The 15,433-nt window shown below is 37.3% G+C and overlaps 1 protein-coding gene across 1 annotated transcript in view; it reads left to right on the top strand.

Moving 5' to 3' along the window:
* LOC139718903 (uncharacterized) overlaps window positions 1-11,567 on the top strand; it is a 43,495-nt gene extending 31,928 nt beyond the window's left edge. Inside the window, exons 11-13 of the mRNA XM_071630352.1 lie at window positions 429-449; window positions 8,007-8,156; window positions 11,443-11,567. Of these exons, the coding sequence (XP_071486453.1) occupies window positions 429-449; window positions 8,007-8,156; window positions 11,443-11,567 (296 nt within the window). The remainder of the gene's footprint in view (window positions 1-428; window positions 450-8,006; window positions 8,157-11,442) is intronic.
* Window positions 11,568-15,433: the final 3,866 nt, after the last annotated feature.

The raw sequence follows: 15,433 nt of genomic DNA, 5'->3' as shown, positions 1-15,433 counted from the left end.
CTGCATTAGGGAACATAATGTGTAAAGTGTATAGTAGATGGAGATTTCACAATCTCTTATAGTAATGAACAAACACTGCATGAAAATGGACAATACACGTCTCTTTCCCGTCTTTGCTGTTGCAATACAAATAGATATTGGTTTCGCTTGATTGCATCTTGTTTCGGGCAGCAGATTAAGAGTTTTCTTCAGTCAGTGCATTATTCATACCTGTGTATATATCTCTAACTTACATTCGTTTGTCCTCGTCGAAAGCATTAATTGAGGATCGCGGTTGGCTTTTCATCTGACTTCTGTGCAGATTTTTGTACATTATAATCAGGAGACTCGGTACCGCAGATAATTCGTCGCATCACTGTCATGTCGAGTGGAACTGTCATTATTATCTGTCCTCCTCCTCATCTTCCTTGATCCCATATCCTACACAGAATTCGTCACGATGATGACAAGTAGTTGAGCCAATCGTCAGAATCGCGGACATTTCCCACCTTGAATTTATTTCTCTACCGTGTCATCAGGAAACAACAAAACATCCATCGACGTGGGCGCTCACCATGGATACCAACACCACATCCCTACCATGTTCTTCCACGATGTACTTAATCATCCTGTGTTAATTGGGGTTGCCCCTTAGTCCCCGTTTTTTTAGAAATTGTTTCGTTTTGGTCCTTCATCCATGCGTCCATGAACTCTGGATTTGCATAGTCATTTCAGGTCCCAATTTATATACTTGTAAATACAATATTCTCGTGATGAGGATTTTATTTATTCTTATCTACAAGTAGGTTATACACGTATCATGAGATCCATTTTTTTTTTTTTTTACATTTTTGCTTAATTGCAGAGTGTGTGCTGGAAAATCCCAAACCACCATTAACTTTCGCAACAAATTGAAAATTCATCTTTTTCTTTGTAGATAATCACTGATATGACAATCCATTTCAATTTTAGGGTCGGTGTAATGAGGCATTTACGTGTTTCCTTGATTTAATCATCTTTATCAATATTAAGACTATCATTGTAAACTTGAAATGCATAAGTGAGCGCAATATTGTGCATTAGTAATTGTCGGCTTTTTTTCTCCAGCAGTGACATGTATGTTTTGATACTGAAAATTCTTTGTGTCATATTTGTATTGCCTTTGTACAAAACAACCAGTGTAATTTGCAAGTAAATATTATATCAAAAATCGGTGAAAAAATGCATTGTGTCATATCTTTTATGTCTTTGATGTTTGTGCTATGAGTATGTGAAGGAAAGAATAAGTGTTACAACAAATCGTGTCCAATGAATTCTTCGTAAGTATCAGACCATTCTCATAATAGGTACTGTATAATGTTATCTCCCCCTTTTCACAAGTTGAAGAACAAACATGATGTGTACTGCGAGCGTGCGAGAAGGGTCTCGGCCATGTTTTTAAACATGTGTGTGTGTGTGTGTGTGTGTGTGTGTGTGTGTGTGTGTGTGTGTGTGTGTGTGTGTGTGTGTGTGTGTGTGCAATGGCAATAAAAGCCTCAAGCCTAAAATGTTACCAAGCAGGTATTGATGTTTAGATGGTAAATAGATAAAGACAGAAGCTTGACTGGTCCACCGAGTATTTTGTGTTTGCAACAATCCTGACATTCTGAATGGCGGGAGTGTTCTGTTTATAAAGATCAATCAGGGAGGTGTCTCACCTCCCTGGATCAATCAAGAGTGCAGGTCCATACTTAAAAAAAAAGAAAGTGTCCAGCTCTATATTTCAAGCAAATGAAGCCAATATCAGTCTAATAATACCAGGCAAATGTCCTTCCATGCACATCTGTCTCCTAGTGTGTTTCCAGAGCCGGGCCCTGTTTCATAAAGCTGTTCGTAAAATTACGCATGACTTTACGAACGACTGGAATATGAAGCGCCAATATGTGTCCCATTTTTTCCTTACGTTTTAACGACGTACGACTATTATGTTAATATAAATAACATCTACATTGCAGCAAAAATACACTTTCAACTAAAAACACGTGTTAACCTGTAAGAATGATCATTATTATCTGCACATTTCAACAACTTTATAGCTACTGATAGTAACAATGATTAGGAAACCCACTTAACTTGCCATATTTCAGCCGTAAGTAAAATTGTGCGTAACTTTTACGAACGGCTTATATATATATATCGAAAACTTTGAGCAAAGAAAATGGGTTTTCATCGGGATTCGAACCCGAGACCTCCGGATTACTAGACCGGTGCTCTACCGACTGAGCTATTGAAAGCCCTAGATCGGTGTTCGTCCCAAACCCTTAATTCTCTTTGCTCGAGTGGTCAAAAGCTATAGTGTGTGTATGTGTGCCACACACGTACACATTAACCTGACATAAACCCAAATGATGTAAATCAACTTTGGAATAAAATGTGAGGGATCGCCGAAGCGTTGCAGCTTTTTGTAATATATTTTGAAACAAGGAAGGAAAAACTGACCAGAAACAATTGCAATAATAAATAGCGAATTGTTTCTGGTCAGTTTTTCCTTCCTTGTTTCATTATATATATATATATATATATATATATATATATATATATATATATATATATACGTAACATTGTAGTTGCTCCGCGTATTGGCAGTACTAGAAATAGCAATAATAATGTCACAACAGAGCAATGCATTAAATGCCAATCTTGATTTTAATGAAAAATCCGAATTTTCCAGGATCCTTCCTCTTCATCAGGCATGACAGTGCGAATGAATTTTCGAATTTTCGAAAGAAAATTCATTCGCACTGTCATCCCTGATGAAGAGGAAGGATCCTCGAAAATTCGGATTTTTCATTAAAATCAAGATTGGCATTTAATGCATTGCTCTGTTGTGACATTATTATTGCTATATATATACGTATGTATATATAATATGAAAGCTTTGAAATAAATAGTGCCGTTGACAAGCTGCGTTATTGGATGCAATCTACTTTTTCCGTAAACTTATGCATGTTTATAATTGTATAGATAAGATGGATATATGGACATAGGGTGTCAGTGGAATGTCATAGTTATTTTCTTCAGCCTATGTATCCATTTGTGAGTGACGACTGTTGCAATTCTTCGTGGTCTGGTATCCTGCGGTTCAGCGCCACAGTCACAACGATCGAGTGAAAAATATTTTACAACGTGTAATAATGTTCCCCCAACCGTTTGGAGGCTGGATGGCTCAATGACTTCAGCTCCTTAATCCTGGTTAATGTTGTTATGTATGCTTGAAGGAAAAGTCACTCGAAGCAGTCACCCTCCCATTGTCTGCTGAAATAATGTGAATAATAGCCAATCTGAAGAGCCTCATACTAATCACTTATCGCAAGCATATCGTCGCCTTTACAGTGTAAAGGGCTTTTTACACTTGTAAAAATTTTGCTTAGTCCCGTACCAACGGTGGGGCTAAGGGGGGGGGGGGGGGAGGAGGGGCCTTAGCCCCATCGTTGGTACGGGACTATCCTTAGCCCACTTTCTGTTTACACTCGTTTTTGCCAAAGTGGGCTATATAGCCCCACCGATAATCCCGTACTATCTGGCCCTGCAAAATAGCAGGGTTAGCACCGCAATTGCGGTGCCAAGCAAGTGAGTGTAAACAGAACGAAAAAATAATCCTGGGCTAAGCGACGGAGACGAAGTCCGACCCTCACTGACCAATCAGAAACGAGGTAATCAAGCTTTGCATCCAGTGGAAAAGGCGCTCTATAAATGTCTTACTTATGTATACTATTATTATTATTATCAAGTGCTGCCGGTGCGTGAGTGTACGTGTACAGTACACAGCGTAATCATGAATATTCATGTGGTTTGGAAAGTACCGGACTAAGAAATACGAGTGTAAAAAGGTCAATTTTCTCCTTAGCCCCGGACAAGAGCTTAGTACGGGACTAATTGGCGAGTGTAAAAAGCTGAAAAAAATTGGTACGGGACTAACGATAGTCCTGGGTCAGAGAAAGTCCGGGGTTAAGAAACACAAGTGTAAAAAGGGCTTAACAAAACTGAAATAATTCGAGGTTTCCAAAGATGATCTAAGCTACGTGTTCTCCTGCACTTTACATACCGTCCCCTCAGTATGAGGGATAGGACATAAAATGGAGGATCCTTGTGTGAGAGAGTTATAACTCGTGCAAATGAAAAATCATTCATCGCAAAGAGCAGGGTGCATAACCCGGTGAAGTGTTCCCACCTCACATCCAACTATAGACTCCATGGAAGACCAGCTAGCAGTGCAACTGAATATAGGCTATCCATCTTCTCAGATGCAAAATGAAAAAGAAATAATACCTACAATTACTCGAAGTGTCATGTATTTTAATCCCTGGAAGCCAAAGAGATAATGCAATAATATACTTCGCTAGAAAATCTCCTCCTACGTTTTGGTAAATATCTTTAGCTCTGCAACAGGGAGAGGTCTATTTTCTCCTGCAAACAATCCGTTGATGTCAAGCCGGGAGCGGAGATGGACACCACCTAAATGTGTCAAATAATCAAAGCAAAAAGATATGCGTTATCAACGATACAAGCAAAGAATCGTGAAGATCTTGAATACTTTGTAATTTCATCGATTGGATTGTGTGCAATATGACCAGTTTGCGTCCAATTCAGTTGATGGCTTCATATTCATTTGTGACAAATAAGTTATTGTTTACGACAGTTACAGTGGTAGCCTAGTAACGATTATGATATGATAGATCGAGGAGATATTGCACATCATTTACGTAAGTGTGCAATACATGTATATACATTGTCATTATTTTTTTTTTGGTTTCTTTTTGTTTGTTTGTTTGTTTGTTTGTTTGTTGTTGTTTTGTTTTTGGCTTTTTGAGGGGGGGGGGGCAAGTCTTGTGGGTGTGCGTATGGGTGTTTTTGTGTGTAGTTTCTTTTTATTTTCTATTTTTTTCTCCATATCCTGCTTGTAGTGCAGGGCGCTTATTCCGTGCAGAAAATTACGTTTGAATATTAACGTTTTTGTTTTCGTTATATCTTTTTCTGATATTATATGATTCCGTTTAAGAACGCTTCCTCTACCTAAATCTGAATGTAATTATTACTATTCACTCATGACAATGTTATTTTGCAAACTGAGTGTGTCTGCGTATCAATACTTGACCATAATATGACATGCATTTGATATTGATTGCGATAATGATGATGTTGATAATGTTGACATTGATGATTAGTTCAATTACACAATTGGTTTTGTCATATTCTAATACCTGATATATCTTAACATTTGGTAAATGATCTACGTACAAAGTCACTTTCTCCAGCCGTTTGATATGTAAATCACAATTATGTGTGTGTACATGTGCATATAATGTAGGCCTGTATGTGTATGTTAATACAAAAGCAAATGGGCGATCAATCTCGACTCACGTAAATGATGTGCAATGATCAGTGTAGTATACTAAAAATGCACTACACTCGCATGCTGGCAATAGCGTTTGATAGGCGTTACATATTTTCGCGTATGTTCTGTGATTCTGTAATCCCTTCTTTGTTAAGCAGGACTATTTTAGAGTCTGCGGACTTACTGCTTTGTTCCTTGTTTTCTATGTGCAACAAAACCGAAATTGCAATCAGTTGTATAGAAAAGTAATAAAAAAAAATCACGCTCTATCTAATCAGCTTCGTCATTGAACAGATAAATCCGTCTGAAGGATGGCGCTGAAAAAGGAGTAAGATGAAGAAAGGAAGCGAAAGAAGAAGTAAAACAACAACAACAACCTCTTCACCGCGCAGTAATCAATTGGGGTATGGTTCGGTGACTCGGTAGAGTCTTTTAAAAGTGTCGGACACTCAGCCAGCATTTCATTCTGCCGCCCAGCATTCCAGCGTGCATAATCCAGTTTATCCTGTTTTACAGTCTGCATCTACAACCAACGCTAAAATGGTGAGCTACTACATTCATGACATTGTTAAAACTCTTGCACTGTTACGAATAGAATCAAAGGAATAAGGAATAAGGACTTTTGTTTGTTTCCTTTTGCGCAAAGCGTGATTGTTTTGTTTTGTTTTGTTTTGTAATGACGGTATTCAATCAGATACATAACAATAATAATTTGGTTTCCTTAAAAGATCATTCCACTATTGAGAATATTGAAATGTTTTGTTGACTGAAGAAATGATGTGGGTACATCAAGGACCCACGGCTACTTGGTCCTGTGTTATGGCGCGTTTACACCGAGCACGGTTATACGGACAACGGGCCGGGTTTTTGCTATAATGGTGCGCCAAAAGGAACCATGTCTGGTTCTGTTACAATATCATTTCCGCGCTAATAATTTTGTTGCAAAATGAATCTTCTACAAGTGATTTTGCTGCTGTTGAATTTGACATAATAATGTTTTGTGTGATTCTGTGCCGAATTACTATTTTTCTTAACAGAACCAGACATGATTCCTTTCCATAGCAAAAAAAAAAAAAAAAAAAAAAAAAAAAAAAAATGATGACTGTTAAATTTGCCGTTACCGTGCTCGGTGTAAACTCGCTCTTATTCTCGAAGTCCGCCTTCTCTGATTTATTTTCTACTCTGGCTGATGACATGAGCATCTTCTACTCGAATGCAAGCCTTACGCTCTTTTGTATGCTGTAAACGCTTAATTACGGACCTTATTGAAGTGGGTACAAGCTAATAGATTGTTATTTAATTGGATTAAACTAAATTTATCATTTATTATAGTAACACAAAGAGCGTCCTACCTTGTAAATAATTTGTGAACGATTTGCAATCGAATTTTTTGGTCTTTGCATTGATTTTCATAGTTAGCATAATATAGTAACATTATTGAAACTACCAAATATATACGAAATAAAGAACCTTGAAAATAATCAAACTTTGGAATGACAAATTGTATCCTTGTTTAGGTATCATTAGTAATGTGATAAAAAAGTGCTGAAAGGGTTGCCTATTAAGAAAACTGCCTGTTATAGGAAGCATTGACTACGTAATATAATAATCATTATATTCGCCATCTCTCTCTCTATTTCTCTACCCGACTCACTTTCCCGTCCACTGACAGGCCTATATTGGTAAACCTCTCACTCCGGAAGAGAAAAAGCAAAGTATGTGTCAGTTCTATTTTGTTTTGTTTCGAATAATTCATTGTGCAAATCATCTTCTTCTTTTTTTTTCATCAAAATGACATACCACAATCTGTTGAAAAAAAGTGCAAAAAATTGCAAATCATATGTGGGTATAATTTATAATGTTGGGTGGGGATTGGGAAAGATTCGACTGTGGGTTTCTTTGTATGTGTGTGTGTGTGTGTGTGTGTGTGTGTGTGTGTTTCACGATTGTGCAGCTATATAAAAGGGGTGGTATAGTGTTGATTGAGATGGGGATTCAGCTTGTAACTTTGTGCGAGATACTTAATTACAACTTGATGAAAAATGTTATCGAGCACACAATTCTAAAAGGAATTCAGTTTATTTGATGAAAATCGGTTCTGAAATGGCCGAGATATAAAAAAAAAAAAAACTAAGTAAAACAAGGCGATCCCAGCAAAAGGTGGGTCCCATCTTTTATCAGGATCGCTTTGTTTTGGATATCACACCCATTTCAAAACCAACAATCATCAAAGTAATAAGATTTGAACTCCTCTTAGAATAATTATAATGCTCCTTCATATTTTGTAAGATAGTCCTCATTACCTCACAAAAACAGTTGGAAACCCGAAGTCCCATCTCAACCAAAACTATATCATCTCTTTAACAGGATATTAATGGTGATAAGATAGGGTTTTATGTACCTTCCTGCGACTTGACAGATAAATATATATTTGAAATGAATGTTACTCTTCTTTCCGTCTGTATTAGGAGCCCAATCAAGGGTTCTTAACTGTAAGAAGTTCTTATATCGATGACATCATAAACATTGACGACATAAATATATAGCCCCTGAATGAATAACAAGTGACACTATTAATATTGTGCTACCTCTTCCATGCATCCATTCACCTTTATCCATGTATATTGATGATGATGTTTGTTACCACTCACAGAATACCAAGAAGCGTTTGCTTTCTTCGACAAGGATAGCAGCGGTAAGATCAGCACGTCTGAGTTGAAGAGTCTGCTCGAGTCCATCGGCCAGGTTGTCAGCGATGAAGATGTCAGCAGTCTGGTGAATTCTGTCAAGGATCGCGATGGTGGTAAGATTCTTTACTATTAGGGCCTACTCTCTTACTATGGAACACTGAACTGTGGCATTGACTTGACAACTTAGATTAAAGCGACAAGTTGGGATATGTTCAAAAGACGAATGAATACTGGCAATAGTATTTTAGTTAAGTCAAAGTAAAGGAATCTTTCCTGTCCAGAGAGTCCTCATAATCATTTATTTATCATGTTTCATCAAAGGTTGCTTTTTAATAATCAAAGATAGATGCAAGGGCGGTGTTTTTTCTTATTTCTTAATTAATCTGTATCTTGTTGTCGTTTTATTCACATATGCAGTGTATATTAAATATCACCCTTATCATATAGTAATAATTAGTATATTTTGTAATTGTCTCCCTTTATTTTGTTACTCTGGATATTTCATACTTTTAAATGTTCAATGTAAATTGAATGCAATTTTATTTTCTTTTATTTTGGGGTTAATTTCATATTTCTGTTCGCCTTTATATCGTGTCTTGCCTATAACACGTAAGTGTTTGTGTCGGTTTTGTTTCAGTTTGTACTTTAGCGATGATAATATTGACGTAGATTTGATTCATCCAGGTAGTATGCTAAAAGCATGTAAATTAAATCTGTTCGACTGGACTTTTGAAAATCACGGAGTGAACAGTTTCGTGACTCGTCCTAGTCACTTCTTCAGCTCTGTCTGGCTGACGAGCATTCACCCGTGGAGGGTGAATGGGCGGGGCCGTCCGGCAATGTTACTGCCTTTATTCCGCAAAATTCCTCGACGTGCAGACAATAAAGGTAATAACCATCGCCCATTCACCCTCCACGGGTGAATGCTCGTCAGCCAGACAAAGCTGAAGAAGTGACTCGGACGAGTCACGAAAATGTTTTCTCCGCGATTTTCACAAGTATGTCCAGTCGAACAGATTTAATTTGCACGCTTTTATGTATACTGCAGGCTATTTGTTGTGTTTTAATGCACGGACTATGTTATTATACATGTACTAAAGAAATAGCTTGGCTGATGTCAGTACTATGAACAAATTAAAAAAGGAAATAAATGGAATGAATGAATGAATGAATGAATGAAATCAATAATATGATTGTTAAAATGTTGTTTTTTATGTCATTAATTTCATTATTATTATTATTATCATTATTATTATTATTGTTGTTGTTACTATCATTATTATTACTATTATTATTATTATTATTGTTGTTGTTGTTACTATCATTATTATTATTATTAGCAGTAGTAGTAGTATTTCATTTGCATATGATTGTATTCTATTTCGAGTGCCTGCTAAGGATGCACTGAACATTAAGCCGTCATGGCAGTGACGGCTGCCCGTCCCCTCCGAAGGGCCTATTATAGGCAATGATGACAAACTTCCTTGTCTATTAAAGGGGAAATCCAGTCCAAATATAAGTCAGTCTGATAAGAAAGAGTAAAATATTACAAGTTCAACGGTAAGATTTTGGTCGAAATCGGGTGAAAAATAAGGAACTTGATATGACATTTTGAAGTTTGACTAATTTTTCAGCAAACAGTTATTAAAAGGTCAATATGAATATGCAAAATAGCAAAGTGAGCATGTCATCCCCACACAATTTCCATATTGTTTGTACGTAAAATTTTGAAATTTCTCGTTTTTCATTCAAACGCAATTTTGCCCGAGGCTCAAATCTTGATATATCTAACTGATAACTATTTTGAAGTTATTCAACCAGGAATAACATCATGTTTCAGACTTCAATGACAGAAACATCGAACTTTCATTTTTTTTTTACACGATCAATGGAAAAATTGAGAGGGTATGACATGGTCAGCTCACTTATTTGCATTATCATTCATATCCATTGTACAAGAACTGTTTTGCCGAAATTAGCAAAACTTCAATATTTCATAACTTTCTTATTTTTCACCCGATATCAGTCAAATTTTGACCATTGAATTCGTAAGTATTTACTCTTTTTTTAGGCTAACTCATTTTTGGACTGGATTTCCCCTTTAAAGGTCACAACCGCGGCAGCCATGTAGGGTACTCGACCCATGACCTCGATTAATGACTTGGCGCCGTAGTTTTATCCATGATCTGACACTGCAAAATCTGGTGTTAATTTTCCGGTGCTCATTCTTTATGGTGTTAGATAAACACCTCCGGGTCCGGGTGTCATTTTGAAATATGAAATTGTGTGGGGTTTTTTTTTTCAATAGTTTCTCAGTTACTGCTTCTCTTGTCACTGCTTGTTGATTTTGATCTTCGACAAGACAATCAAGAATTTCCCGATAAAGTACTCGATTCCTGAAAAAAAAAATGTGTAAACACATTTACACCACAGTAACACCAGTTGGTGTGGTCTCTCATTGAAGCTGGACGGGTGTTATACCAATGACATTAACACCATCAATATCAAATCAACACCATTCGGTGTCATTATTAACACCAGCGCAGTGTCAAAAATATCACCAGCTACAGTGTCAAGTTAACACCACGAAGTGCCAGGTGAACACTTTTCAACACCATCACAATATATTGTTTACTCCCGTGGGTGTGGTCACCTGATCGGTGTTAGATTTAACACCCATGGTGTTAAATCTAACACAGATGTTTTTACAGTGTACATCGAAATTCATATGAATATGGTAGAAATTGTGAGCTTATTTGGTAATTTTGTTTACCAACTTGCCACTTTCTTTGATAATCCTGACAGCCTCTTTATGTCAAAATCTGGCAATTGCTTTGTGCAACGGACCTCTACTTCCTCTCCTTCAGTTCGTCCTTCTCTGTTAAGCCAATAAACTGCCCCGTCTATGTAGTTGTTTCTTGCAGTTTGCCTTTTTATGTAACACATTTTGTTTCCTCAATTGTTTTCTGTGTGTGTCTGTGTGTGTGTCTGTGTGTGTGCTCCCATACAATTTTTGTTTTGTACTTCCCATTATTGAATCGCTGACTTCTCTATATACGCGCTTGTCCGTTGCTTGATCCTCTCTTTTCTAATAGCACAATGACTTTGTTCAAATAGTTCGATATAGGGCATACTTATGCTTTTCCCCGTTATCAAATGTTGAGTATGTCCGTAATACTCACATTGTATTACATTGACACGTTCGTTTTGTTTTATTGTAATTGAAAGAATGTGTGACATTAAAGCAAAAATTTGAATTGAATGGAAAACGTGAAAAAAAAAGAGTTGGGTCTGTGATTTCCAGTAATAATAATATGCCCCCACCAGCCATGGATGTTGTGATAACTTCACAACGAGTTACAACCAGCGTTCTGTGACGTTTTGCTTTTCTCCTTACAGATAGGACTACACTCAATGTGGAGGAGTTCACTGACCTGGTAGAATCTAGAATTGCGGGTCTAAATAAATCGGTACTCTTCGCACTCTCCGACCTTGATACGAACAAGGATGGCTACATCGAGTAAGTATTATGTCCTTGATTAGCAACATACTTGACCTCAACTACATTTCCTCATGCAGTCAACTCCGTGGCGATACCCTTGCAACCTCAGAGATTTTTGCTGTTTCTGTAGCCGACAATATACAGTGTTAAGATTCTTTACACATATTTTTTTTTCCTGCAGCAGCAATTCTATGAAGCTTTCTGTGATAATCAAAGGAATAATATTTTTGCTAAACAGAGAGTAAAGTTAAGTAAGCCAAGTAATCCTAAATGGATCCTAAATATTTTGGACTTTCTGTGTTAATAAATTGTCTCATATGACATTCGAAATGAACCATTAAAAAAATCATGTAAGCATTTCACTAAAATATCTGTTTCGGATATGCGGCAAGAGAAGACTACTGCGATAAATTTAGTCCTCCTAGTACATTAGACCTGACTGAAAGAGAAGGGAGAAGAAGTAGAAGAGACCAGACATCCCAAAGAAGTCGCAAGGTAACCCAAAAATAAACTGATGATGATGATAATGCTTTGATTTCCTTTGAGCGTCACTTCGCATGCAGGAGTGACCAATGACAGGTCTCTGAAAATGTCTCCTCGTAATTGCTCTTCCAGAAGAAAAATGACCAAACAGATACACAAATGCTTCGTTTTCGAACGTACTGCCGATAACTAATTTACGCAGGGTAGCTTCACCCTGCGTTCTAACAACCACCCCTCCCCCCCCCCCCACACACACACACACATACACCCACACCCACACACACACACACACACACATTATCATTCTGGGCATTCCCAAGTCGGTCCTAAACAGCAACTGATTAGTAAAACACATCAGTGCAAGTTTGAGGAAAATCGGACAATCAATGCAAAAGTTATTAATTCTAAAAGTTTGGGTGTTGTAACCACTGGGTATGGAGACTACTAGAGTTCATGACGTCATGTGCGGACAATTTAAAGAAAATATAAAGAGAATTCCGCAAAGATTCATTTTCATTGAAATTACACATTCCATCAACTTGACACTGACATACGAGCTTACGGGTTTAGTCATTATTCCTCCCTCTTTCTGAATATTCTTTATACATTTTCTTCATATTGTTGCCCACACAATGATGTCATAAACTCAAGTATTGTCCTTATCCAGTGGTTCCAACATAAAAATGTATAGAATTAATAACTTTTGCACCGATTGTCTGATTTTCCCCAAAACTTTTACTGATGTGTTCTACTAATGTTGCTGCTCTCACTCAATCCACATTATTTTTTTGGGGTTTTGGTTTCCTTTAATGAGAGATTTTCAGTGACAGCGTGATACCAGTTGTGTGTACTTTCTCTCTCTCTCTCTCTCTCTCTCTCTCTCTCTCTCTCGCCCCTTCAGCCGTGACGAGCTTCTGAAGAACATAAAGGCAAAGCTGGAGGGGAAGATGACAGAGAAGAGGATCGGTGAAATTTGTGACATAATGGTTACTGAAGCTGACAAGGACCAAGATGGAAAGATCAGCTACAAAGGTGTCCTTTCTCTCTTTAATGAAAGCACGTTTGAATTTTCCTCTTTCGGCAGGCAGGGAGAACAATAATTATGTGTACTTTTCATACTCAATAAAATTCTTTGGAAATGTCTTTACATTTTCGCTATGTTGTCGACCTCCTGCGAGATCACACATTGCTGAGGACGTCTTATCTAAAGATCCCATCTAGTACATGGATTTTACAACAACTGTAAAAATTAATAGTTTTGAATGGATTGCCTGATTTTCCTCAAGTTTTATCATTATAAAGTGTAATGCTGCATAGATTGTATTTTGATTTACTGCATTCACTAATAATGTACATTTGTATTTACGAAAAATCCATCTTTAATGAGTTTGATGAAATGAACCTTGTGAAATCATTACGTAAGAATGATTTGCCTGCGTAGAGGCATATAGTATGGTCTTTGTATTTTTTTCCTTTGAATATATATGTTTGTTTTGCTTTCTTTTCACGTACGGATTTATGTGGTCAAGCAGCATATTATATAGAAAGAGGAACATCATGTGATTAAATCATATTCAATTGATATCATTAAATTAAATTCGAGAAAAGAATACGGAAGAAGTCTTGTTTGTACACACACACACACACACACACACACACACATGCACATACACATAGGTCTATACATACGTAGGGGGCACGCATGGGTTCGTGTGCATGTGTATCTCTTGTGGTCCATGAAATCAAATACGCAAGCCTTGCTTTCATTTAAAGTGAAATGAAACGAAACTATATACTATCATGAAATCATGCGCAATATGTTGATTTAGATCGATACTTAGCGTAAGGGGCTTTCACGCACCTGGATTGCATGGAGCTACATAGTGTTGCGCACCGACCGCGTCGGGCTTACGGTACCTTACGCTGTACTTACGCCGGCCTGCGTAACAATTCGCCGAGCGACACAAGGGGGTTCGCGGGGTAAAAAGAAGAAAAAAAAAAGAATCATTATGCTTAAATTTTTTTCGCGTTCTTTCGGCGTAAAGCGCAGCACGCATATAAACACGGTTTATTATACAGTGCACTGTTACGCAACACTACGCTACTGTACGCCAATGTCTACTCAATAGTACGCTACGACGAAAAATCCTTTAAGGCTGGTACATGTACCAATAAAATGCAAACACTTCTTTTTCTCATTCTTTCGATGGCTTGTTTCCATGTTTGTTTGTTTGTTTGTTTGTTTGTTTGGGTTTTGGGGTTTTTATGAGCACGCGGCCTATTTCGGTGTAGTCGGTACGCAACACTATGTATAACAGGGCCGGTGTGAAAGCCACTCATGATGGGTATGAGTGTCAGATTACTTTCCATAATACATGTTTGTATTTACATGGTATGTCTCTCTCTCTCTCTCTCTCTCTCTCTCTCCTATCTCTTCACTTCGTATTTCCATGTTGAGGGTTCGCCATGCGAAAGTCTTAAAAAGCATATAGGCCTAAGTGATTTATTGGCAATCACCGAATTAGATACCTTTTCGTTTATTTGATTCTTTTTGTTCTGTTTTGTTTCCTTGATTACAGAGTTTGCAGCTATGCTGTCATAAGAGAACGGTCTCGAGCAGTCTAGCACGAACGACCGCATGCAGTCCTGGTCAGTGTTCTCGTAAGCAACCCAGTCACCGTCGTCATGGAAAACATCTTTTTCGACATGGTTTTATATCAGTGACTGACAAAGCTAAATGCAAGATTTCTTCTGTAAGGGGTGAAGGTACTATCTCGTGCTCCACACTTATACTGAATTTTCTTAATTTCAAATCTCCCTATTTGAAGTACATTTACAACTCACAAAAAATTACCCATTGTCGCGACTGTACTGTATTTCTAATGTAGGCCTACATAGAAATACTTTGTACCACAAACACAGCATACTCTGAAAATGTCTTAGGTATAACCGTTCCTGTCTCAAAATCCTATCCGCAAAAGACAACAAAATTTATGCACGTTTCTGTGGTGATATGCGTTCAATGTCATATTACTTATTTTAATTAATCTTTGCCATCACATGGCATGATCATCTACAAATGAAAACTACTATGTATTTCTGAGTATGTAATTCTTTAAAAAAAAGAAGAAAACGTTCACTGTACAATTACTTCATCATCCCCTGTTTAATTTTATATCTGGTACATGGGGTGTTTTAATTTCATAATCTCATATGTCTTTAAGGCAGAACAAGAAAGTCACTTCAAAACTAACACAAAAGGCGTTGTAATAAAGAAAAAAAGATCTGAGAACAACAATACAAAGTTGTGAGTTTTGTATTTGATGTGATGTGTCAGTATGTCTAGACGTCTGTTGTTTTCTATCGTTCTCCAATAAACAAGATATATTTAATGTCACAAGGTCC

Source organism: Diadema antillarum, unplaced genomic scaffold (genome assembly GCF_040938485.1).
Source record: "Diadema antillarum isolate AM-2024a unplaced genomic scaffold, OU_Dant_1.0 scf00000101, whole genome shotgun sequence".
NCBI lineage: Eukaryota > Metazoa > Echinodermata > Echinoidea > Diadematoida > Diadematidae > Diadema > Diadema antillarum.
The sequence above is the reverse complement of the archived record's forward strand: the minus strand, read 5'-3'. Positions and strand labels throughout refer to the sequence as shown.